This window comes from Carassius carassius, chromosome 49, assembly GCF_963082965.1.
Source record: "Carassius carassius chromosome 49, fCarCar2.1, whole genome shotgun sequence".
NCBI lineage: Eukaryota > Metazoa > Chordata > Actinopteri > Cypriniformes > Cyprinidae > Carassius > Carassius carassius.
In genome coordinates, this window is record NC_081803.1 from 10,747,136 (window position 1) to 10,774,130 (window position 26,995).

General features: G+C 36.9%; 1 protein-coding gene across 1 annotated transcript; it reads left to right on the forward strand.

Moving 5' to 3' along the window:
- Positions 1-16,858: 16,858 nt before the first annotated feature.
- Positions 16,859-24,382, forward strand: LOC132132414 (ubiquitin-fold modifier 1). Its single transcript, XM_059544778.1, has 6 exons — positions 16,859-16,958; positions 17,059-17,115; positions 18,361-18,418; positions 20,202-20,241; positions 21,057-21,089; positions 23,734-24,382. Coding segments are annotated over exons 1-6 (273 nt in total). The 5' UTR covers positions 16,859-16,956; the 3' UTR covers positions 23,817-24,382.
- Positions 24,383-26,995: the final 2,613 nt, after the last annotated feature.

A 26,995-nucleotide genomic window follows, 5' to 3' on the forward strand; every position in this document is an offset into this window, starting at 1 on the left:
CTGGTGAACCGTCTGAAGTTCCTGCTGTCGACTACTGGTTCCATCAAAGCAAGAGGGTATGGGACTCAGCTCATGTACACCTTCAGCAGGCAGTGCGGAGACACAAGAGACAAGCCGACCGTCGTAGAACCGAACCCCCTCAATACCATCCCGGGCAGAAGGTATGGCTCTCGACGCGGGACATACGTCTCCGCCTGCCCTGCAGAAAGCTGAGTCCTCGATACATCGGACCATTCACTGTGCAGAGGCAGCTCAATGACGTCACCTATCGTCTCAACCTTCCTCCTGAGTATAAAATTGCACCATCATTCCATGTATCCTTACTCAAACCTCAAACCTCACACTGAACCTGTCACTCCTCCCTCCTCAGGTCCTGCCCCGGCGGATGAACCTCCTCCTCCCGTTCCTGTTGAAGAGGCCATCTACAGAGTCCGTAACATCCTAGACTCTCGGCGACGAGGTCCCCGGTTGGAATACCTGGTCGACTGGGAGGACTATGGACCTGAGGAGCGCTCCTGGGTTCATCAAGATGACATCCTTGATCCTACTTTACTCACCCAGTTCCATTCTGACCATCCGGACCGTCCTGCACCTAGAGGTCGCGGGAGACCTCGTCGCCGTACTCGTCCCTCTTCTCAGTCGTCAAGAGCCGCCTCGGGGGGGGGGGGGGGGTACTGTCACAGCCACGCCATCATCTTCACTCGCTCCACCCTCTCGTTCACTCTCCCCTGAATTCTAATCACCCTCACCTGGCCATCTCATCATCTCATACCCTTTATAAACAACTCTCACTCACCAGTCATCGTCTTGCCTCGTCAATACCACTGACAACAGACTCACCCGCACTACTCACCTCAAGAGAAAACCACTTACCTTCAGAAGCCTTCATTCCCGTTCGTCAGCCGTCAGCTTACCGTCCTCCTCCTGAGAACCTTCCCGCACTCTTCCTCCAGCTCCTAAACCAGAGACTTGGGTTACCTCTCAGTTAAGTCACAGTGAACGTTATCATCTACTTCATTACTCACCTTTGCATCCGGTTCTGCTGCACTTGTAAAAATAAACCTCATTTCAACTCACCACCAGTCTGACTCTTGTGATTACCTGACAATTGTCTTCAAGAATCACGGTTCCGTTCCTGGAGGAATCAGTTTTTGAAAAATCTGTGTGTATGAATCAGTGTCTTATTCATTAGTGCATCACTTGTTTCTTTCTTGAATTTAATTAGTGTTTTGAAAGAATCAGTTGAATGAATTATTCAATGACTCAGTCAGTTAATTGCTGCCACCTACTGGCATAATGATATAAATAAATAAAAATACCTTTAACACTAATGCAATGTCTGGAATATACAAACACTGGCACAATTACATATATTGCAATCATTATGACCATATCATGTAATCATTGCTTTAATGTGTCCCTTGTTTCTGATTGAATATGAAAATTAACTTACCGGATAATTTGAGTAATTTTAGTACTGCCATATAGACATTACTTTTACAGTTATTTTTAATAGGTGCTATACAGATAAATTGGAATTGAACTGAATTGAATACATCAGTAGTGCAAAATAAAATTTAAGAATGAAGTTTATGCAATTGGGTTCCTGTTTGCCATGTTAATTGTGGCAAGGAGAGAGAGGGACACATTTCTTTCTCTAATGTGGTTGGATGTAAATGCAAACAAATCAGTTTAGACAAAAGACCATCCCAAACCACAAAGACAAAGCCATTTTCCATAATCAATACACATCAGAGAATGATGAAAATTTGAGAGGAGCATTTATCCCACTTAAATGATTTCATTTTACATACTATGCAAACACATGTGTTCAATTAAAAGTATGTTCGAAATATCTGATTTGAAACAACTGATCTGAACATAGAAATAATATGACAATAATTGCAGCATGTTGCAATTCACCCTGAGCCATCTACTGTATATCTCCTCTAATGATATTGTATTTATGATCTCAAAAAACCTCAGGGAATTGCACACAAGCTTTGCTTTTGGAGCCACATATATGGAACAAAGGATCAAAGTGAAGTGTAGTCTTGATTATACTCCCCAGGTGGTCATCATCTGCCCTTCAAATTACTGTCTAACATTCTGACATTTCTCAGATATTTATAGGCTTGGGCGAAAAGTGTCTGTCTGAACCCTGTTAAAACTATCCACAGACATACTTTCTTTGAACTAACATTCATCATCATGCATGACACTCATGTCCAATATGCCTACATTACTTTAAAAAAATAGACAAATTACAGAACTAAAGATTATGATAACATAGCATGATTGTGTCGTGAGAGTCACACTGTAATTTTAAGTGACTTGTTTGCAGCTGTACTATGCAAAATAACCTCATAAACGACCTTCTTATTGGTGAATAACTGGACCATTGGAAAGCCTGTGATGTGGTTATCAGTAGCATTTCCATACAGTGAACTCTTCTGGTTTGGTTTTTGCTGTGCTATTGTTGTTGCTACATACATTGTGTGTTGACAGGAATAAAGGAAAACTTTTATCACTTCGGAACAGCAGCTGCAAACAATTTAGGATGTAAACTTAAATGGAGTCCTTGAGATTAGACACAAATGAATCATGTGGATAATTGATTTTTGATTATCAGTAATGTACACAGCAGCAGGTGCCAAATGTTGCTGCTGGCAACAGTATTATCAAATAAATAACAGTCACTGCATAAAAAAATAGGAACACTTACATAAAATGTTATGAAATCACATGCAAGAAATGCAAAATATGTTTCATATGCATTTCAAGTAAAATCTAAAATTATTTCAGTAAAACATTATTAAATGGTTATTTCACCCAACAATGAAAGTATTCTTGTAGCTTCATAAAATTACTGTTGAAACACTGATGATATTTTAACTATGTCCTTACTACCTTTCTTGGATTTGAACGTGGTAGTTCCTTTGCTGTCTATGCAGGGCCAGAAAGCTCTCGGATTTCATCAAAAAATATCTTAATTTGTGTTCCGAAGATGAATAAAAGTCTTACGGTTTGGAACAACATTAGGGTGAGTGATTAATGTCAGAATTTTCATTTTTTGGGGGGTGACATCCCTTTAAAATTATTAAGGATTATTATATCAGTTAATCCTTAATATTAATTATTAATGCCAAATTTTAGCATACAGTAGGTTTCCATTCATAAGTTCCTGTGTTTAACATTAATTCTGCAAAAAATAAATATATAAATAAATAAATATAACACTGAAGTGCAGTCATGCATGCATGTATCAATCAATCAATCATCAATAAATCAATCAAACCAAGCAAAGCTTAAATGACTAAAATAAATTAAAATGTATCCCCTCTTGGTGATCTTACAACACAACAGAAAACCTATTACAAATGGCTTATAGTTGTAAGGTAGAATTTTTTTTTTTAATCTAAAAAAACACTTCACCTTAAGGGAGAAAAGCAGTTTAATGTCACAGTGAGTAGAAATTTTACCACCTTCAGACCAACCGCAGTGCAAAACTGCTCAATGTGGATTCAGAATCCAATGCCAAATATCTCCTGTCTACAGGTGTGCTGTATTGTCAATCAATAACTGGTCTGAAATGATTTCCCTCTGCAATGGCACAAAAATAACTGGATGATTCACTTTTCCTTCTGTGAAGTGGAAATTCAGCTGCATCTCAACATGGGGCTGTTCTAATTTTAGCATCTCTCTGTCTCGCCATCTTTCCTGTCTCTCCATCTCCATCTTTCTGCTGCTGTGTGTGTCATTCTCTCTTTATGTCAGACACAGAGAGATACAAATGCATCCATCCAGTGTTTTTTATTTTTTTTATTTTTTGAATAAATAAATCTTTATCACATTTAGATACTCTGAGTTAAAAACTGTTCACTTTTGGGTTCAGGAAATTCCTATTTGAAACAGATCCCATTTAATAAAGAAAGTAATATGTTCCTCTTGTCAACCTCTGTAGACCTCAATGGAGCCCACATGTGTTGCCAAGGGAGAGATCAATGGTTTGGAACAGGTGCTGTTTTTATCCGTGAGGAGAAAGACAAGGTTTTGTGCACATCAATGCAGCTTGAAAGATTAACCCCCACTACCACCATGATATTGTATTTTCCCTCATAGCTTTTTCAGTATCTTTTCTTCTGTATTTTGTCCAATTGTTCTCAATTGGTCTTGAACTCGATCTCGAGACCGTATTTTAATGGTCTTGGTTTTGTCATGGACTCGTGTGCATTTTGACTCGGTATTGACTCGGATTTGAACATATTAGGAATCGGACTTAACGAGTCCACTAGAGTCCCAATCAAAATATTTCAAGATTATTACCGTATGTTAATATTTCTTTAAATTGATATACGTGGGTGATTGTAGGGCCCTATGATTTCCGCAATGCAGAAAACGCGGACAGAATCGCGGAATCCAGTCATAAAAACAGAACTTACATTTTAACGCTGAATGTCACATAATTTGTCCAATTTTGAATGAATTAATCAAAAGTAGGTCATTGCACTTACATCAAATCATGATATGGACTGGTACCTGTAAATATTAAGTCGGAAAAGTCTATTTAAATATGAATCCTGCATGTTTTGCGTGTCACGTAAGTTGTGGCCTAATCGTTAGAGAGTCGGACTTGCAATCGCCAGCAGGAATTGTAGGTGGGGGGAGTGTGTGTACAGTGCTCTCTCCGCCTTCAATACCATGACTTAGGTGTCCTTTAGCAAGGCACCAAACCCCCAACTGCTCCCCAGGCGCCGCAGCATAAATGGCTGCCCACTGCTCCGGTTTGCACTTTGGATGGGTTAAAGCAGAGCACGAATTCTGAGTATGGGTCACCATACTTGGCCGTATGTCACTTCCACGTCACTGTGTTAATGAATGGCGCAGAAGTGTGGTTTCAATTATTTATTTATTTCAGCGTCTCCAGTCTCACTAAGGACGTAAATACATGAACAACATCTCCAGGACTGCACTGAGAGTTACTTCATGCGCATTTGACCGTTTGATTTGAGTAAAACTAGCGTCACATCACATATAAAGAACTGCAAAGGTATTCACGGTATTTGCCAGAAATGTATTATTGTTCAGTAGAATGTACATATAGCCTACTACTACTACTGCTACTACTAAAATGAAACAAACTTTATTTTTTTAAGGAATAATTTAAATAATTTATGCATTTAAATAATTAGACAAGCTAAAACAGAAAACGGAATTAACGGAAATAAAACAGAATTAGATAACAATAAAACATATGGTGAAGAAAAAATAAAACATTTCATAGGGCCCTAAACATGTAATTTTGTTAAACTTTTAATAAATTGTTGTGAAAATATATGTTATGATTTTAATTAATTAGAAATGCTTTTTGATTAATACAATTAAATTTAACCATTAAAAAGGAGTTTAGGAAAATTAAAACAGAAAAAAAAATGTAATCCAGAAAAATTAAAACAGAAAAAACGGAATTTGGGAAAAAATAAAACGGATTTCATAGGGCCCTGTGATTGACATGTTCAATGATTGGTGATTTTCTTGTGATGTGAGATGTTAGCGTAAAGTTAGTGCAGGGGCAGCAGGACTCAGGTCAGGATGTCTAATGAACATTTACACGTTAACTTTTTAAAACGTCTGTCACATCATCTATTATTCAGTTTGCATATAAGAGCCACAAAGAGTTTGTGTGCAGTAAGACTCTAAAAAAGAAACATTCTGTGATATATGGCCTCTTTACCCTTAACTGATAATATTTTTTAAACCTATATATATGGTGGGGAGGTCGTGGCCTAGTGGTTAGAGAATTTGACTCCTAACTCTAGGGTTGTGGGTTTGAGTCTTGGGCTGGCAATACCATGACTGAGGTGCCCTTGAGCAAGGTACCGAACTCCCAACTGCTCCCCGGGCACCGCAGCATAAATGATGCTCACTGCTCCAGGTGTGTGTTCACTGCTGTGTGTGTGCACTCTGGATGAGTTAAATGCAGAGCACAAATTATGGGTATGGGTCACCATGTCATGTCACTTTAATCAAGTAAATAAAATACAGTGTACATGCCATGTTATATTTTATATACTGTTTGAGTATGGTACCAATTTTATTGTTTCCACCAAACATTTAACATACTCTTGAAGATTTCATTAGGCCTTATCTCAGACTCAACCCTCTCTGGACTCGGTATTGACTCGGACTCAACCCTCTCTGGTCTCGGTCTTGACTCGGACTCAACCCTCTCTGGACTCGGTCTTGACTCTGACTCAACCCTCTCTGGACTCGGTCTTGACTCGGACTCAACCCTCTCTTGACTCGGACTAAACCCTCTCTGGACTCGGTCTTGACTCAGACGCAACCCTCTCTTGACTCAGACTCAACCCTCTCTTGACTCGGACTCAACCCTCTCTGGACTCGGTCTTGACTCGGACTCAACCCTCTCTTGACTCAGACTCAACCCTCTCTGGTCTCGGTCTTGACTCGGACTCAACCCTCTCTGGACTCGGTCTTGACTCGGACTCAACCCTCTCTGGACTTGGTCTTGACTCGGACTCAACCCTCTCTTGACTCGGACTCAACCCTCTCTGGACTAGGTCTTGACTCGGACTCAACCCTCTCTTGACTTGGACTCAACCCTCTCTGGACTCGGTCTTGACTCGGACTCAACCCTCTCTTGACTCGGACTCAACCCTCTCTGGATTCGGTCTTGACTCGGACTCAACCCTTTCTGGACTCGGTCTTGACTCGGACTCAACCCTCTCTTGACTCGGACTAAACCCTCTCTGGACTCGGTCTTGACTCAGACTCAACCCTCTCTTGACTCGGACTCAACCCTCTCTGGACTCGGTCTTGACTCGGACTCAACCCTCTCTTGACTCAGACTCAACCCTCTCTGGTCTCGGTCTTGACTCGGACTCAACCCTCTCTGGACTCGGTCTTGACTCGGACTCAACCCTCTCTGGACTCGGTCTTGACTCGGACTCAACCCTCTCTGTCAACCCTCTCTGGACTCGGTCTTGACTCAGACTCAACCCTTTCTTGACTCGGACTCAACCCCCTCTGGACTCGGTCTTGACTTGGACTCAACCCTCTCTTGACTCGGACTCAACCCTCTCTGGACTCGGTCTTGACTCGGACTCAACCCTCTCTTGACTCTGACTCAACCCTCTCTGGACTCGGTCTTGACTCGGACTCAACCCTCTCTGGACTTGGTCTTGACCCGGACTCAACCCTCTCTTGACTCGGACTCAACCCTCTATGGACTCGGTCTTGACTCGGACTCAACCCTCTCTGGACTCGGTCTTGACTCGGACTCAACCCTCTCTGGACTCGGACTCAACCCTCTCTGGACTCGGTCTTGACTCGGACGCAACCCTCTCTTGACTCAGACTCAACCCCCTCTGGACTCGGTTTTGACTTGGACTCAACCCTCTCTTGACTCGGACTGAACCCTCTCTGGACTCGGTCTTGACTCGGACTCAACCCTCTCTTGACTCGGACTCAACCCTCTCTGGACTCGGTCTTGACTCGGACTCAACCCTCTCTGGACTTGGTCTTGACCCGGACTCAACCCTCTCTTGACTCGGACTCAACCCTCTCTGGACTCGGTCTTGACTCGGACTCAACCCTCTCTGGACTCGGTCTTGACTCGGTCTCAACCCTCTCTTGACTCGGACTCAACCCTCTCTGGATTCTGTCTTGACTCGGACTCAACCCTCTCTGGACTCTGTCTTGACTCAGTCTCAACCCTCTCTTGACTCGGACTAAACCCTCTCTGGACTCGGTCTTGACTCGGACTCAACCCTCTCTGGACTCGGTCTTGACTCGTACTCAACCCTCTCTTGACTCGGACTCAACCCTCTCTGGACTCGGTCTTGACTCGGACTCAACCCTCTCTTGACTCGGACTCAACCCTCTCTGGACTCGGTCTTGACTCAGACTCAACCCTCTCTTGACTCGGACTCAACCAGAATGAGCTGGTCTCGACTACAACACTGCATGCAAGTTAATCCACTGAAGATAAAAAAAGTTTGTTTCGGCAATCTTAGGCTCAGGAATGGCATTCCTTCTCTGATGATGTCAGTTTGACAGCTTGTGCAGAACATCTTAAACCACACCCCTCCAACTGTTGGAGATGGAAAGGAGGAGCACTAAAATAAACCCCTTCCCTCCCGTATTCCATTTCAGTTGGAAATACATCACAATACTAAGGTAAAGTCGGCAACAACTTCCAGTTCATGCAGACTTTAAATTGTTCTGTGTGCCTGGCTTCACTTGGAATATCCACTATAACATAATTGCATTTCAATAATACAAGCATGGCTCTTAAAATGTACCACATAAATGAAAATGCTTTTTATAAATGATTTGAAAGGAACAGTTTGCCCAAACTAAAAGTCACCTACCTTCATGTCATCCCAAACTCGTGACGTTTTCAACAAGGAAACACAAGGATGAGAGGGTGAAGAAAAACACATGAAAGCTACCATAAAAGTAGTCCATATAATTTCCAATCTTCTTAAATCAATTATTTGCTTTGTCTGAAAAACTTACCAAAATTTAAGTGGTTATTCACACAAAATTCATTTAGCTTGTCCCTCCATATTCCAGCCCAGCAGAGAAGAAATAACATGTAAAACTGATTGGATCTTGAGCCTACAGATTAAAAAAATGTAGGGCGTGTGTGCAAAAATATTGAGAATGACATCATCAACAGAACTCTTTCATGTACATATGACATACTTTTTCAAATGTAAAATGGCATCATACAAAGAATACAAGATGTGTTTGATAACATAAAACCATTGACAATCATTTTGATATATATTATTTTAATTTGTTAATATATAATTGTGACGAGTGGGGCGGGGCCGAGAGACGTGGGAACAGGAGCGAGGCCGGTGGAGTGATTGGGAATGAGCGACACCTGCTCGACCCACCGGTCTCGAGTCCCACGGAGGAGATGGAGGGATATAAAACCAGAGCAACGACAGTGACGGATGAGAGAGGACCAGGCCTGGGTTTTAGTTTGTGTTTTGATTTTTATTTGTGCGCGTCAGTCGTCCGTGAGGGGCTGACATGCTGTTTTGTGTTTACAGTAGACATCCATTGATCTTGCCCTCATTTCTGCTGTTGAAATAAACTGTACAGCTACCTTCATTATCATTGCAAGGCATAAGAAATGTATTTCATTCTACTTGTGTTCTGGTAGCAGCAATGAAAAAAAAAAGATAGCTTAGTACTCCATGAAGGTTGAGCTCACAGTGTGTGTCTATATGTCTTTGCCTGTATGGCATCTGCTAATGGGGCAGCATTGGACAGCGGTAACAATAACCGAAGTGAGGATGTTTGAAGAAGATGACAAGAATATTAGATGACGCAAAGCTTCATTAAAGGGTTACTGGGTGATGCCTGAAAATATGAGGAAGGGAGTGGGTGTATTTGTATGTAGAGGATAGCATCCAGAATACAAGTATAAAATCAGACATAATATTGACATGACCCCAAGATTTGATAGTCAGTAAATAATATTTATATTTACTGAATACTGATGGAGAATATTGTGTAAAGACAAATGTTAATATATCATAATAATTCAAATACGTTTTGATTATAAAACATTTGAATATAAATTAAAAAATCAAAACTGAAATTGAAACAAAACTAGATCATTTGAAAATACATATAATGTTCTTTTTTGGGAGAAAAATTAACTATTTGGTATTGAATTTTTTTTTTAATATATATATATAAAATATTATTTTCAATAATACAACTTTTTATCATTTAAATAGTATATCATATTAAAAAATACAAATTATTTAAATATATTTATATCAAAATATATTATATAATAAACTAATTAATAATTTTCTATAATATTAAAAAAGGTACATTTATATTTATATGCGCATACCCATGTTATTTCATATTTCACAATGTAATGTAACTTATTAGGACCAATAATTAAAGTTGCACAAACTTTATAATGAATACAAAAACAGTTGGCCAGTCAATTATGGCGGCAAAATAAGTCCTCTGTCTTATTTCAGAGCAAGTCTCAGCTGCCCACGCTCTAAATGAAGCTCAAGGCACTAATTAGCAAATCTGTGATTGCGGTTCAGGCCTCTGACTCCTTGTCATCAGACCCTGATCATGATAGCTAAATATAGAGGTATAAAAGGAGAACTGAAGAAAATCAGCATGACTCCCCACTTATAAAATTAAGGGGGAAAAGCTATAAATGTAAGCTTAAAAATGAAAAAACACATATGAACTGTACATAACATAACCTCAACATAAACTGTAATATAGTTGTGATATTCTTTAAAGGAATAGTTCATTCCAAAATTAACATTTGCTTGTACTCCCCTCAGGCCATTCAAGATGTAGACAGCTGTGTTTCTTCATCAGAACAGATTCGAAGATATCATTTCCAACATTTGTTTATTGATGGACTAAAGTGGATTATTGTGATGTTTTTATTAGCTGTTTGGACTCTCATTCTGATGGCACCCATTCATTTACATTTATGCATTCAGCAGACGCTTTTATCCAAAGCGACTTACAAATATATATTATATATATATATATATATATATGTTATGTTATGTTAGCTGAAATTATTGTTATTGGTAAAAAACAAAACTGTGCATACAAAAGCTTCTCAAAGCCACAATACAGGATGTATTTCTGTCATGCATATTTCTATCAATGCTAATGCTGTTTAGATATCAACTGTCATTTCTTACAATTACTAAAATAGGGAATCTGTGGTTTTATTTTGAATTTATGATTGCTGAATTGCATTTTAATCATAATGACTCACAGCATGTCAGCTTTCAGGTGTGCAGACATTTATTTGCCATCCTTGACATGCTTATGATTACCAATTTGCATACTGATCGAACATGCAAAAATGTGAAATTCTTCTCTCCAGAAGCTGAATATCTGAATGATGCCAATCAACATATGCTTTCCAAAACCAGTTTCTAAAATCATTTTTAGAGTAAGCTGGAAAGAAAACATCAATTAGCAAATAAATTATGATTTACATTTTCCACCAAAGTTTTGCTGCCACAGTCTTGTGTATATTAGATCTCTGATTGAATTTGGCATGGAGTTTACAGATTGCAGGGATTTGTTTCTTATAAACATACAGCTTTTCACTTCACAAAATGTTAATTGATGTACTGGAGTTTTGTGGGTTACTTGTGAATTATTGTGATATTTTTATCATCTGTTTAAATTCTCATTCTGACGGCACATATTCACTGCAGAGATCCACTGATGAGTAAATGATGTAATGCTAAATTTCTCCAAATCTGTTTCACTGAATAGACAAACTCATCTACGTCATAGATGGCCTGAGGGTGAGTAAATTTACAGCAGATTTTAATTTTTCAAAGAACTATTTATTTGGAACATTTCAAATGTATTAAAATATATGATGACAGAATTTTTATTTTCAATGAGCTGTCTTTTAAATCCATAAACAGAATATGTCATGATCTGTCAACAAAATGTGTGTACTGTATATATTTCTCTCAAAGACAAACAGGTTGTAGAAAATCAGTGGAGCTCTGGCTAGAAGCCCTGATGAGCAACTGTGTGTCTCCCTCCTAGATTAGCACAGTTCACTTTATGTTCTACACTATTAAAGTCTTGGAGAGACAAATAATTGGCTGTGGTTTGCTGTTGTCTTTGCTGAACCATTTGGCTTATTTGTTCCCTGAGTTTCGGATCACTGCAGCCCACAGAACCAATCAAGTTGACATAAATGATTGTGTAATCCAAATGAAATACATTTAATCAATTCAGTCCTACATATTGGCACAGATAAGGTTGAACTGTGTACAGAATTGGTGAATCTAGTAGAATTGGTTGACCTGACCAGAGTAAATCAGATACAACTGTTCAATTAACCATGCATATGAGCAGAAATAAATCAATCATTTGATGGGGTACCATCCTGATGTTCTTCACATTCTGTCATTTAGCTGTTCTTAGCTATTGACACAATTCTTCACTGAAAAATAATGATTCATTGAATTTACTAAAAAATGTTATGGTAAGTGGTTGCAATCAATTTATTTTAGCTACATTTAAATAAACACATTTTGCTGAAAGTTAATCAACTAAATTAGTTTATTTAAATATAGCTAAAATAATTTGATTGCAACCACTTACCATAAAAAAAAAAAAATTAGTAAATTTAATGGGTTTTTTTCATAGCACCTTCAACACACAGTTAATCAGGATGAGCTTCACCTCAGGGATTATACTGAACAATAGATGAGACTGGGGTAAGATGTGCCACGGTTTACTTAGATTCTCCATGAGATAGAAACTTCTGAGACACACTTGGAAACTGGAGCAAGGAGACTGAGTCACTGGAGTGGAGAAAAGGAGAATCAACGTTGAGGTGAGTAATACAGGTGAGTAGAACATGAGGTAAGTACAAGTCTTGATCAGACAAGGATGGTGTGTGTGTGGTAGGCTTATATGGAGGGTGCAGAACAGTCATTGGACGCATCTTACCATAATTTTACATAAAATGTCCGAAGACAACTTTTGTCTATAGCTCAGTGAATAACCCTTGATAAAATCTGCAGCACAGCAAAATGTCACAATTACCAAGTAAATTCGATTAGCATTGAATCTCCTTTGTAGCTCAAACTTTCAGACTGGTTCCAAAATTTAATTTTCTGTGCAGCATACAGTGAACTCACAACATGTAACATGTGTAGCGTGAAAAGGAGTGGTCCTAGTACTGAGCCTTGTGGTACTCTATACTATACTATACATTTTGTGATCAATATGCAATGTATATATATATATATATATATATATATATATATATATATATATCAGAATCAGAATGAATCAGAATGAGTTTTATTGCCAGGTATGTTTACACATACAAGGAATTTGTTTTCGTGACAGAAGCTCTGCAGTGCAACAGAATGACAGTGACAGAACAAAAAACACATAAAAAAATAAATAAATACAAATAAGTAGGTAAGGAATGACAATGACAAAATAAGTAGGTAAGAAATGACAATGACAAAAAGCAGTTATGTATGTACAGGTATATTATGTGCAAAATTTAAGTGTACACTATGTATGTGTGTTAGATAAATAAGTGTATGTGTATATAAATATAAATAGTGTAGTGTGTTCCACAGTAATTATCAAGTGTTCATTAGATATATATATTTACACACACATATTTTGTATATTGTTATTTCCTATATACTTATCCTATTTTATTCTTTTTATACTTATTTGTCTTGTCTTGTCATTAAAATTGAAAAAAAAAGAAAAGAATATAATCGGAAATACATTATTACAGTCTGTGAAAATGTTCACAGTAGTGGTGTTTCATTCCTTAATAAATATGTGTGTTTAAATTGACTTAGTAAATGATTCAACAATTCATTCATTTAGACACTTGTTTCATTCTCGAATTAATTGTTTTTGAACGAATATGTTGAATCAGTCAATTACTTACTAAAAACAATCACGGAAAAGTCACTGAACAGTCACAGTCACTGAAAAAAGTGTCAAGTTTTTTAAATGTTCAAATGGCTCATTTGTCTCTTCTCTAGGCTTAAATGAAACATTTAACCTTTTGAAATACCTATTTCACCTTTCAAATACAGCCAAAATACATCTAAATTGTAGATAGTAGAGCCAGAATGAACTAAGAATTGCACAGTCAGAAAAAATATTTAGATGTGGAAAAGACAATTGTTGGTTTTGACCTGGCCACCATTTTCTATTATAAAATTTTCAATTTTAACGTTGTTATTTAAACTTTACAACTGAACTACTGAATTCCATAACACTATGGATGTCCACTGTATTTTGTTGTTATATCAAGGACAGACAAGAAACGTTGTGCACAAGAGCAAGTAGAGATATTTAGGAGCTCATATCCCTGAGGACAGTCCGGGGCTTCCTTAATGCATGTCTGTTCCACTGCACTGAGAATGCCACAATCCTTTGCCCTTATCAAGAGCCAGCAGATGTTCTAAACCTGTCCAAATCCTCCTTCCTCCTGAAAACAACCCAGTTCTGCCTGAAATAGCCATGCAGATTCTGCTGTTGAGCCCCAAGGAATCACAAACTGACTCTGTGTGTTATTTATAGCAAAGGTGAGGTCTCACACTCAAGACAATGAAAGAGGAAATGGATATGATAAAGTCCTATGGTTGCCTATGAAAATGTTCTAGTAAATGCAAACATAATGGCTATGAAATCACGGTACAGAAGGACCAAACATGTAGGTGTGAAAGGTTTTATTTTTAGAAACAAAGCAAACAAAGATTCCTCATCCTCCAAAAATATGACTCATTTTAAATCACATATTGCAAATTTCACTGCTTGGATATCTCACTTTTGTTCACTTGTTGAAATCAATTGAATGATTGGGGAGGGGAAAAAGTTGTTTAGTTTAAGAATGCTAAAAACCTGAACAGTCCCTGCTTGAGGTTTAATTAATTAACTGGTTTCTCTATATATTTCCTGTAAGGCTACATTGATTTCATAATATTGACACAAGTTCTTCAGGTCTTTTGCTTTAGATTATACAGTTCCGTTTTCAGAACCATGGACAGCAAAAAAATGCTTGTCTTTGTAAACTTCAATCCAAAGTATTATTTCTAATATTTCCTGTTGATTATTTTTTTGTAGATGTAAAGACATCTGTATCGTCATATTTATAGTTTATTATATAATATAATATTATATTATTCACAATCCCTATTGACTGACATAAGTCAGTGCAAATCATTTTTGTTGCATATATTGTTGCTTCATATTTTGTAAGTAACCAGTCAAAAAATATGACTTTTTCTACACTAAAAATAAAGAAAAAAATACATTTAAAACCAATTAACAGATACATTAAAAAGATACATTAAAATTGAGTAAATAAGTAGCTATTTGAATTTCTTTTAACAGTTCTGGCTCCTTAAAGGCAAATAATCCTGATATAATTTCATGTTGTTTACTATTATCTGTTGCCACAGCTGAATTATTTGTTAGATTTTCTCAACAAAAAAGTTCATCTGACAGTATAAGCAATGATTTTTGCATCTCATCCTCATCACCACGAGAACCGCACAGCTGCTTGTCACCACAAATGACTCACAGTGGGCTTCAGCACAGGACTTGGATTAGACGACAGAGTCAGGAAATTCCTTCAGGAGATGTTTGTCAAAGGAACAGGCTTTTGTTCAAAGGTTTTTCTGTGTACATGTCTGCTGAAGGCTTAGTATCCATAATTGAATGTTTGTGTTTTAAAGGTGTCATGGCTCCTAACTCTGTGTGCAGTTTGGAAATAAAAGATTAGCAGTCTCAGTAGCTTGAATTTGATACAAAACAACTTTATTCAGTTTCATTAACACCGTAGAAGAGCTATTCTCTGGTTTGTATTCAGAAGAACAACTTTTCAATTTTTCTAAGTGGTTTCATTAAGCCTGTGAAAAAAACGAAATGGACTCAAAACTGTCAGCGTCTAATGAATTTGGGTTTCGAGTCACACTGAGAAGTCTGTTTTCTTTAACACCCACATGTACCTCTAGGGAAGTTGTTGGCCGTGTGCCCTGTGGTGCCAACAAGCAGGGCTGGCTTTATGAGGATGACTCATGAGACTCAAGTTAGCTTACAGCCCTCCTTAAATCCAGCAGCCACCAGCACGTTATAAGCTTCACTCTGAGACAAGCCAGAAAATACACCTCTGGGCAGAAGATTATGGCAAATGTGTATTTAAAATATGATTTATCAATTGTTCAACACCAGTCCACCCCCGATTCCTAATTGGGCCTGAGTGGGCTTTTTGCATATGAAATATAGTGTAAGTATAACATGCAGGCCTATTTACATCTGTGTTGATCCTGGGTATTCTAGCTTATTTTGAACCTGTGGCTCATTGGTTCAGCCATCTGCACTGGAGAGATATATATATAAATAAGAAGAAGAATTAATATGCTTATTGACTCCTTTGAACATCTGCTAATAAATAATGCATTCAAAAAGAGTGTAATACAACACTAGGCTTCACAGAGCAGCTGTGAATTAACTTTCATAACATATACAAAAATGGGTATGAACAAAATGAATGCAATTGTTTTAAATAATTGCTTTGTGCTTCTATTCCAGTTCCTCTTTATTTATAATTGATGTTAAGTCAAAATCTTTGAATGACAAGGTACGATGGTAATTATTTTAAAACAGGGTACATAGACCTAATATAATTAAATTCAATTCAATTGAAAATAAACTGTCTTAAAAAAGTATTCTAAATTCCAAACCTTTCCATTCTAAAAGCACAAATTACAGAATCAAACAATGCTGCTTTTGTCATAATATCTATTAGACATGTTTGGTCAATTATTATCTAAAAAAACAAGTGTATGTGTGTCCAAAATGTCCAATGTCAAAAATATTCTGTTCTTTAAAATGAACAGAAAATAAAATAGATTTAACAATAAAATAGTGCTGACTGTATTTTCTAAAGGTTCATTTTTTCCTATATAGACAACAACCTATAACACAAGCACACCTTTAACTCCTTTAACACCTTTAAAGTGTCAAATTACTTTTTGAACCTTTGTATATGTAACTCCTCACCGTTTCCCTTCGTTTTACACGCTCTTAAAAGCTCAGCTGCATCAACAACACACTTTACGGTAATATTACCCACTCCAGTCAGCTTGAAACGTGCCTGACTGAAATGCACAAGCCGCAACATTTTCTGTTTTATCTGCTTATCATATATACATATATATTTAATTCTATAAAATACATAAATATGATCGAATCGATTAAATGTAACATTAGATCATTAAAAGGGAAAAAATAAAGAACGAGGTCCATCGAAAAGGTGACGTGTTACAGCGGGTCCTTGCTTCTTCCGTGTCGGTGTAAATAGTGTGCTGTCCTGTTATACAAGTCAGTAAAATGTAAGTAAACCATTTATAATATAACAAAACTTTATTTTAGTGATATGATGTATGGTATTTCCAAATAAACTCCGTGAATATGTGTCTCTTTCTGCATTAGGTCGAAAGTAACGTTTAAAATCACGCTGACGTCGGACCCTCGATTACCATATAAAGTGTGAGTGACACATCATTCAACACATGACACACACTAAATATTAATATTCATTTTTATAACGGTTATATTAGCCTTGTTTTGGTTGATTTTATTGATTCAGCAAGAGCATTTATTATTATGTGACCCAGCTGTCAAGCTTCTTCTCTTGATTTCATTCATTCATTCATTTGTTGAGTAATTAATAAATAACTGAGGTATTAAAGTGCCACTTCTAGTATTAATGTCTAGTTTTAGCACAGCTGTCAGCAGAAAAATGTGAGATGTAAATGTGTCAATTTTAACTGCTAGATATCAGCATACTTCCCCATGTTGATTAATTATAGTACATGAAGACATTTTTATTGTATTACAATTTTTCTGAAACCCTAGGATTAAATATTCAGATTAGGCATTATCCATAATGAAATAATGGGAGTGGTAAATGGACAAACCCACCTGTCAAAGCCTTCAGAACATAGATAACCATGAAACTGCAACATGTGGTGTGGTGTGTATGCAAGTGCTGCTGAAGTTGAAGTGAAGATTTCTGTCTCAATGCATGAGAGAGAGAGAGAGAAAAAAACACTGGAACAGTGTTCTTCATCTCTATGCCATGTTGATTACAATCAGTGTAATAGTGCTGTGGTCAGAGCGTGAGTGGTAATCTATGGATGTAATACTTTGTCTGATTTGAGGCAGACAAACATTCTGTGTGGGTGAGAGTGGTCTGTCAAGGGCCATTCAGACAGGCTGATTTACCAGCTCCGCTCAGAGCACCTGCAATGCTTCCGGTCACCCGTCAAGTTTTTGCAAATATCTTTGATCTCATTGAGTGGCTGGTTAAGAATCATTTGAAAAGCATATTTCTTAACCCATTTAATCCCAAAGTTTTTTCAGACATAAAAATATTCAAATGTGTCATCCGTAATCTCTTGAAGTTGAAATAATCAGTAATGAATTTTAGAAATTTTTATAGAAAAGTGTATGTTTTTTGGTCAGTCACAATTCTGACCAGTGTGATAATGTGTATACTGAATTAAAATATTTTTGCCGTTGACAAAATTCTTTTACATCTCAGTCCAGTTATTAAAACCTTTTAAACTCTTGTTTCATCACATTCTAGGGTTACTATTATGCATAAAACCCCTGATACAACACTGATGGGTATACTGAGATAAAACATTCACTAATGCTTTCTACACAGGGTAGTTCTCATTGTGTGTGTGTTACTGTGCACCAAGATTCATTAGCATAATTATATTTCAGATTAAGTGTACCTGAGAGCACGCCGTTCACAGCAGTTTTGAAATTTGCAGCAGAAGAGGTGAGTGAAATGCATTTTTCAGAGATCTGCTGAAATGTAGCACTAAGCATTTGCCAAGTTCAGGTGCTTCTGACTGAAGATAACAAATTCTCTACAGTGGTTGGAGTATTACTGATTTGCTTAATTAATTCTATACGATCAATAATTAATTACACTGACATGGATCTTGAACTTTAGCTCAATTATATCCTATAGCAGTTGTGTCTTTTTGAGTCTCTCTGAGCTCTTTTGAAACACACTCAGACTTTTCTCTGTGTCTGCAGCCTCTCGTATTAAAATCAGAACCGGATCCATTCAGAATCAGATAATACAGTTGGCTAGCAGTCCCAATCAAACTCTAGGGCCAATTTTACTTAGACTACAAGAATTTGATTAATGAGAATACAACAGTCATTTTTGCTGATAATCAATATGAATATTTATGACTTGATTTTATAAATTATTATTAAGTAGAAAATGGCATACAAGTTTGATTAGTATTTTATTACTATTCATTACTACTATTCAGTTGTTGCTATTCATTAGACAACAGTAAACAAATATTGTAAAGTATTATAATATTCCTAAAACTTTGTTTTAATATTGATAGTTTTGTATATTAATAGCCAGTAGATTTGTTATTGGATTGTAAGCATTGTTTTCATTTTGTTAAGGTGAATTTTGAGTAAATGTTGTGTAAAAGGATTTGTTATATTTTATAAATTTTGTGTATCTCAGTTGCAGCCATAACATTATATTTAGATGTATATAATATATTCGATTTCTTTCTTTCAATTTTGCTGTATCAGTGTTGGCCATTTAAAAACCTATTTAGTCAACTACTAGATTTTTTGAAACTAGAACAAGTAAGGCCTGATATCATAGCTGATACCATAATAAAAAAAAACACAAATAATGGCTGATATCATTGTGTTCAATTATAGGATTTTACACATGATTAGCCATAAATATTTTGAAATTAGGGTCAGATTTGACAGAACCCTCTTGATTTCCTGTGGGCTGTCTTGGTCTGTTTCACGGCTGTATTCAAGGCACGCAGACGTAGAGCATGACAGGATGCTGTTGCAGATTAGCTTGGGTTGTTGCTCCTTTTTGACATAATGAAATGTCAAATCTGCCAACCTCATAATAGGAAGATGTAATGCATCAAGTGGAAGCCAGAAAGAATAAGTGCCTTTTTAAAAAAAAAATGCACAGGCTTAATTTCAGCTTTTTTCACCCTCCAATTTTTGTAATCCCGCTTCAGGTTATGGTTGTGCTATCTTTCATTGTTTTTGTTGTCTCTTTTCCTCCTGACAAAACAGACTGACAAAAAGTAGGCGAAGGAGAATTAGAAACTGAATGAACTCTGTAGTCCATGAATTATATATGCATTTTTATCTAATATAAACACTTGATTTTGCTAATTCTAGTCACTAATTCTGGTGCTAGCCTGGCTTCTTGGTCCCCATCAGTTTTATGCTGTTCTAGGGTGTAGAAATGCCTTCAGGTCATCCGGGCAGTTTTTCAAAGCCCCTTCAGAACCAATTTGCCTGTTTTTTGTTTTCAGTGGCTCTTTGTGACAGTGACAGTTTTCTTCTAAGCTCAGCCCAGAGAGTTCTTTCTTCACACGTTTGAAGGCTTCTGTTCTCTAGGACAGACTCTTTAAATCAGCTGACGCAAACACAGACTCGAGTTGATTTTTTTCTTATCCTTGCCTGACAGAGAGACTGTGCAGGGCTGTTTATGGGATGTATTTGATGGATTGAACAATAAAACATGTTTGTTTTTATTCCTTTTAAAGTTTAAAGTGCCAGCAGCCACCAGTGCCATCATTACAAATGGTAAGTTGTTTATATTATTATTATTATTTGATCAAATCCTTAAACCAGTAGTTCTCACCTTTTTTGACTAATTAAACTAAAATAATCAGGTTTTCCCAGACCTTGGGAAACCTCTTTTATTCAGAGAAGAAAATCTTGATTTTTAGTTTGAGTGATCTTGGGGCCCCTTGGAAGTTTGCTGATGCCCCCTAGTGGGCTCCAGCTCCATTGTTGATAATCAGTTCTTTAAACCAAAGTATTTAAATTTGCTGTTACTTTTCAAAGCAGCCAAACTTACAAAACAAACACCTAACAACCACCAGAACACCCTAGCAACCACAGAGTAACATCCTGGCAGATTCTTACATCACCTTAGCATCTTCATTGGTTTGGGTTTTTGTCAACTGCACTAAAATAAAAAACAACCACACATCAGCTCAAATTGCAAACAACTGAATCTTTAGTTGTTTTTTGTGAATCAGACAAAACATCTGCTGAATCCTTCACTTAATGAATTCACGCAAAATGAACTGATTTCTGTAATTACATAGTTATAGAGGTAGATACAGGGGCTGTGCTGTGTCATTAGTGATTAGAAAAAAAAAAAAAAATCATAAACAGAATGAAGACATAAATCACCATTCACAGCACAGGAGAGTTATTGTAAATGAGATTGTTTAAATTGTGATAGTTCAGCATTTCAGTGCGTTAACAGTTTCTCTGTGCTCTTGCCCATCTGTCTAATTCATTGATTGTCTTTAAGAATGATTGTTTTGTGTATGTATTCACATTGCGATGCTAATGCTGATGTTCTTTGTGATTTATTTTTTGTGCAGATGGCATCGGAATCAACCCAGCGCAGACAGCAGGTCGGTGACACTCCTTCACTTGATCAGGGCTGCCCTCTGCAGCAGCATCTGGCTGTAATAAATGTGATTTTGTCAGCCATAAATTATTTAGATATATCGAGATGTCACACAGGACTGGAAACAGTGAGATTTGTGTTCATGTTTTTTGGTTTGTTAGTGCTTTAGTCCACCTTCTATGTTTTTTTAAAATCCCTTTTCTCTGCAGCATTCTCTCACAGTTTAGTTGCATGGCTGCAGTTTTCCTACCTATCCTTCATAATCACTTGCATGCAAATGAATGGATCCTTCCGTTTACTGCCTCATATTGTTCATGTGTATCCACCTGGAGACCTTTTGAGAGATCTAATGATTTCCTGAGACTCCTTCAGTAGGCTTTGCATTTGAATTTCACATATTACCTAATGAATATAGATGATGTGCTTCAATTATACAATTCCCCATTGTTGTGGGTTTATTCCCCTGACTAAATGTTTCTTTACAGATGTTTTCCATCCTGCTTTACTTGTCATTTAATGCTGGAGCTCTCTCTGTAATCCATTATAAACTGCCCCAATGGCGTTCTGTCAGTGTTTTCCTCCCTGAGTGCCGTGCTGCATCTAATTACGTGAAAATGGCCTGTAATTTTTCATACATGTCATGGGTTGAGACCTAAATGTCAAGTGCGCTGTGATTCATTAGTTTTATAGTAGCAATATGTCCAGCCTGACCCGAATACGCAGCAGGTTTGTATTATGGAGACATGTACCTTCAACAAGTTATACAATCACATACTATATATAGCGCAGACGCCTGAATAGATTTCGCTTCCTATTCTGAGTGATTTACTTGTATCAGAGGGAACTAAGTGAGTCATGGTTATGCTTATATACAATCTTGTTAATATACAAGTGCTTTGGTATCATTTGAGGAGTTCTGATGAGAGAAAAGCTGTACCAATCACCAAAAAGACCTTTATTTGCTATAGTTTAGCTTTAATCGAACAGTGTATCAGAGACTTGGTTAACTGTTGATATTCCAGATTCATTTTCCTGGATATACACTATATGGGCGGGATCATGAGGGCAGCGGGAGAGGAGGAGTTACAATGTATGTCTGTAACAACATTACACGGAAACAACTGGCTCATTTAGAGGATGTTGCACATGAAGCTTTGTGAATCTGGTTACGACCCAGTCGTCTTACTCAAGGGTTAAGTTGTATCATTGCTGCTGTGCTCTACTTTCCACCACCTTCTTCAGCAGTGGCCAAACCTGATGCGCTTACTACTCTTGGATTATTACCTTAGCAGCATTGAATGTAACTACCAGCAAGCTGCAATTGTCATCCACACTTCTCCCTCAGAGGAAGATGTCGTCTGTAAGCTGTCAGATGGTTGAATACCTTCTCTGAGTATAAGTTAGCTAGACTCTGCAAAGTGAATGCAGCGTAAGCTATTGGACCTTATTTTAAATCCCTCTGTGGGTCTTAAAGACCTTTCATGAAGAACTGGCACCTGTACTATGTGTTATCTTTAACACATGCATTCAATATAAAAAATTTCAATGGAGTGAGGATATAGTTAAAACTATTCAAAACAAAATAAAATTCAAAACCCTGTTTTCCTGCAGATTACTGCCAGATTTCATTCATCAACTGGGAAAGTGTACGGAGGAATCGTTAGTGATACCATTCTGGAGGATACAGTCACCAAGATTGCTCCATCACAACATGGCTTTATTGTGAACAGATCAGCTGACAATGCTCTGATTGAGATTAAGAATAATGGCATAAAGCATTTAATAACAGTCCCAAAATGGACACTAACATTGTTTTTGTTGAGCTTTTGACACAATTGGGCAATGTCAGTTACTTTATGCTCTGGCTGATATGCATGTCCAGTGCCCACTTTGGCTTATTGTAAATAGCTGCTATATGAGTAGGAGAGCAAAAGGTGAAGAGGGTCTCTGTGTTTAATTCTAGCTGGTGACTTTTATCCCCTGTACCTTTTGTCTTCAGTATAAACAGCTTAGATTTACATCTGCCCCTTTTATAACTTCTGTAAAAAAAAAATTCAGATGATCTAACAATCACTGAGCTTCTAATGGGATCATTACCTGACCTTGGACTCAGTAATGAGTGGAGCTAAGACCATGGATATGGTTATTAGTGCTAGGAGAGATGATCACATCCCTCTTTTCCATATCCAGTCATTTCGGGACAAGTAATCAGCAAAGTCTTCACTCTTAAACTGCTTGGAGTTTAATATAACATCTGATTTGCCATGGGATGCACACATAAAGTATATGATTTCAACATCACGGCCAATAATTTATCATCTTAGTGCTGCAAAGAGACCGGGTCTCCCATGCAATGTTTAAATGCAAATATACTTGACTGTCGCTCCAGCATCTAATTATTCACTTCGTCGAAGTAGGGAACATGTTATGCCCAAAAGCAAAACAAAAAGATATTAACTTTCTTTTATTCCCAGTGCTTTGAAATTGTTTTAGATATGACCTATTTGTGGTGTTTTAATATGTTATGTTTGACGCATTTCAGATTGTGCTGCTAAGAGTAAAAGTAACACTTTTTTTTGTGCTGCAATAACCTGCTTTAAAAAAAAAAAAGGCAGTTTGCAATATATTAGATCTCTCTGATTCTACAGGAAACGTGTTCCTGAAACATGGCTCGGAGCTACGAATCATTCCCAGAGATCGGGTTGGAGGATGTAGCCAGGCCAGGATGTGACTATCCGGTGCTTTTCTGTCACAGACGATGAACATGCTTATTTATTGTCCGGCCCTGAGGTGTCCACTCTCAGCTGCGCTAACTGTGACTGCTGCGGCTCCAAATCTGTCAGAGGACCTCACAAATCTCACCGAGCCACCCTCACAGCCCCCTTCTCAAAGATACACACTTGCAGGATGTTGTCAATTTGTTGTGCCCCAGTCAACTAGATCTTTTGATCTTTCACAAAATATTCCAGCTCTGTTTAAGATCGCATACATATTTTGTTCATTATGCATATTTTTACATGTCTTAAATGCATAATGTCTACTTCAAGTCCAATAAATGTTTACATACTGTTAAAAAATATGATTTCCATTTTAAGAAGACAAGGCAAATGAGTCATAATATTTTGTCTTTTTCTTTTTTCTTTACATTTCATGTGTGTTTCATTAATGGTTGTTTTGAGCTCTGTTATATAGCTTTTATTGCAGGCAGAAAATGACAATGTCAATGTAATGAAACTCCTGCAGCTGTGGAGCTAAACAAAACTATACAACAGTATGATTCAAGAAGCTGTAAATAAATAATAAAACACACATTTCATAATATGCTTACTATGTCAAGATAATAATAATAATTAGTTGAAAAGAAATTATATGAAATGTTACATAAACCTACTGGTCACTCAAGTTAGTGTGCCTTTTCATTAAGGCTTAAAATCATGGTTTGTCTTGAATAGTACAGCAGGCTAATGAATGACAGGCTCTACCTTTGCTTTTACATCCTCCACTTACCCTCCTCTTACATTACTGCCAGGCAGAAATGGAGCAGGAAAAGGAGGTTTTGACTATTCAGTGTCATAAATGGATCTTTCATTTGTTTTAATAGAAGAGCAGGCATGCTGTGCCCTTTCTATGCTACTCATTACTGGGAAAAGGGGAGAAGTGCATTATAAATACAGCAAGGCCTACATTACTCAGATGCTGACATGTTACTCTGGATCACATTTGAAAAGGCATTGCTCGCCTCCAGCCTCATTTGGCAGGAAATGATGTGGTTTGTTAATTAGCTGTGGAAGAAATTGTGAAAGAGCTTGCCAGTGTGACAAAAGTTACATTTACACTTGTAGTATTCTTGTCTTAAACATTAAATCATTAAATACCAAACTATACAGTGCCTGTTTTTGTTGAATATGTTCAGCTTGAATAGATTTTTCGTCTTTTCAATTTCTTCATTTAATGTATGTATACATAAACCATGTTTTAAAGCTTTGAGTGGATAAGACTCATTTATGGTTTAAATGGGTACAAAGACAAACAGTGATGTTGCTATTTGCATAAATTCAATCCTGTGCCATCTGTAAGAAGCCTTCTTAAGCAAGCAAATGACAGAATTGCTGAATATTTATGTTAGATATTTTATGTGTCGTGGACGTGATTGTGCGACAGAGCATTACCTGACAACCTTTCTATCAGAGCTTGAATTCTTGTGATGTTACAGATATATAAGCCAGCTAAGCCTATGAAACAGCTGCACAATCCCGTGGTCTTGTGTTTGTATGTTTTTCCTCATATTTCTGTAGAAACTCTTAATCAAACAATTCTATGAGGTTAGTAGGAGACTGAACACACACAAAGGATAGCTCTCTGAATTGCTGTTAAAGAAGTCATTTTCCCCCACCTCCTCAGTGACTGGTCACAACATGTATTACAGATAAGCTATCTCTGCCTGTTAGTTTTGCTTCTCACTCAATGTATCTTTCAAATGAAAAGACATGTGGCATGAATTTAGATTTAGCTTGCGTGTTCAAGCAGTTGATTGGTTTCCTGGAGTTCACAGAAGTAATTAATTTGCTACATTTTTGTAAAGCAAAGAAATGCACTATTTTCTTTTTTTTTTTTTGTCACTGCATCATTATTATTTGACTTTACAAGTAATAACATAATTGTCAACAAATATTTCGGCATAAACAATAAACTGGAGGTACACTAAAGTCGACAATCAAAGCAAAGCCAAAAAAAAATGGAATCAAAAGTAAAACCAGAAACAAAATAAAAGGCATAGCAAAGCCAAAAAAATAAAAATAAATAAATACAGCAAAGTCGAAAATAAATAAAAAATCTAAGCAGAGTAATGCCAGAAACAAAATAAACAAAAGACAAATCTAAAGCCCAAAATAAAATGATACAAAACAAACAAAATAAACCACAGACAAAACAAAAAAAAATCTAAGCAAAGCCCAAAACAAAACAAACTATTTTAGTATTACTATTAAAGTAAATGCTTGATTCAATTATATATTGTTTGATTGGTTTTGTTTGATAGTTATATTTCAAATACTCCTTATTTAGCTTTGTTCTGTAGAACATATGATACATCTAACATTTATGTCGAGGCTAGACATTTATCTTGGATTTCTGTTCTTACAATATGTACAATCTTCTTCTTTTTCACAACCCTTGACATATTGAAGCATATTATTTGAGAGGTCATTCTTAGATATGAGATCTGCCCCTCACCCTTGCACCTCTCTTAATTTTTTGTTTCGTATTCTAGAGGTGTCTTGTCCTGCTTTAAATTCAATTCGATGAAATGTCATGCCAGCACAAGGCTGCACCTCCTTAAAGCTTGGCCTCAGTTTCATTTTACACTTCATGTGACTGACTGAATGACTGAACAGGACATTAGCAGCGGCTCATGGAAAAATGAAATTCCAACATGCCAAGAAATGTTGATTCAGTGTATTATGTTGTGAAAATGTGTTTGGATATTACATATTAGCTATAAAAAGGCATCTTATCAGGCATCACAATTTAATTACATCATTACTTGAAATCCAGATTCATTTGGAATGTTTTGCGAGACATTTGGCACTCATTTTTCAACAGACTAATCTAATATCCAGCTATCATCAGCGGTAGAACACTACTATATTCCCAGTGATGTTTACACATAAACAACAACGCTAGACAAATGGACTGTGTAATGGAAAAGCAACAGACTATTAACATAACATGGAAACACCTTCGGATGGTCATAGATCAGCTTGAAAAGCACATGCAGCTCGAGGCTAATGTCACAGTGAACATCAGGGCATGCTTGAAGAAAATGAAAAGCCCCAGACAGTTCAAGTGATGATAAGCTCCTGGGTACTAAAATGTCTCTGAAGGAATAGAAAAGTGTGTGTGAATGAGAAA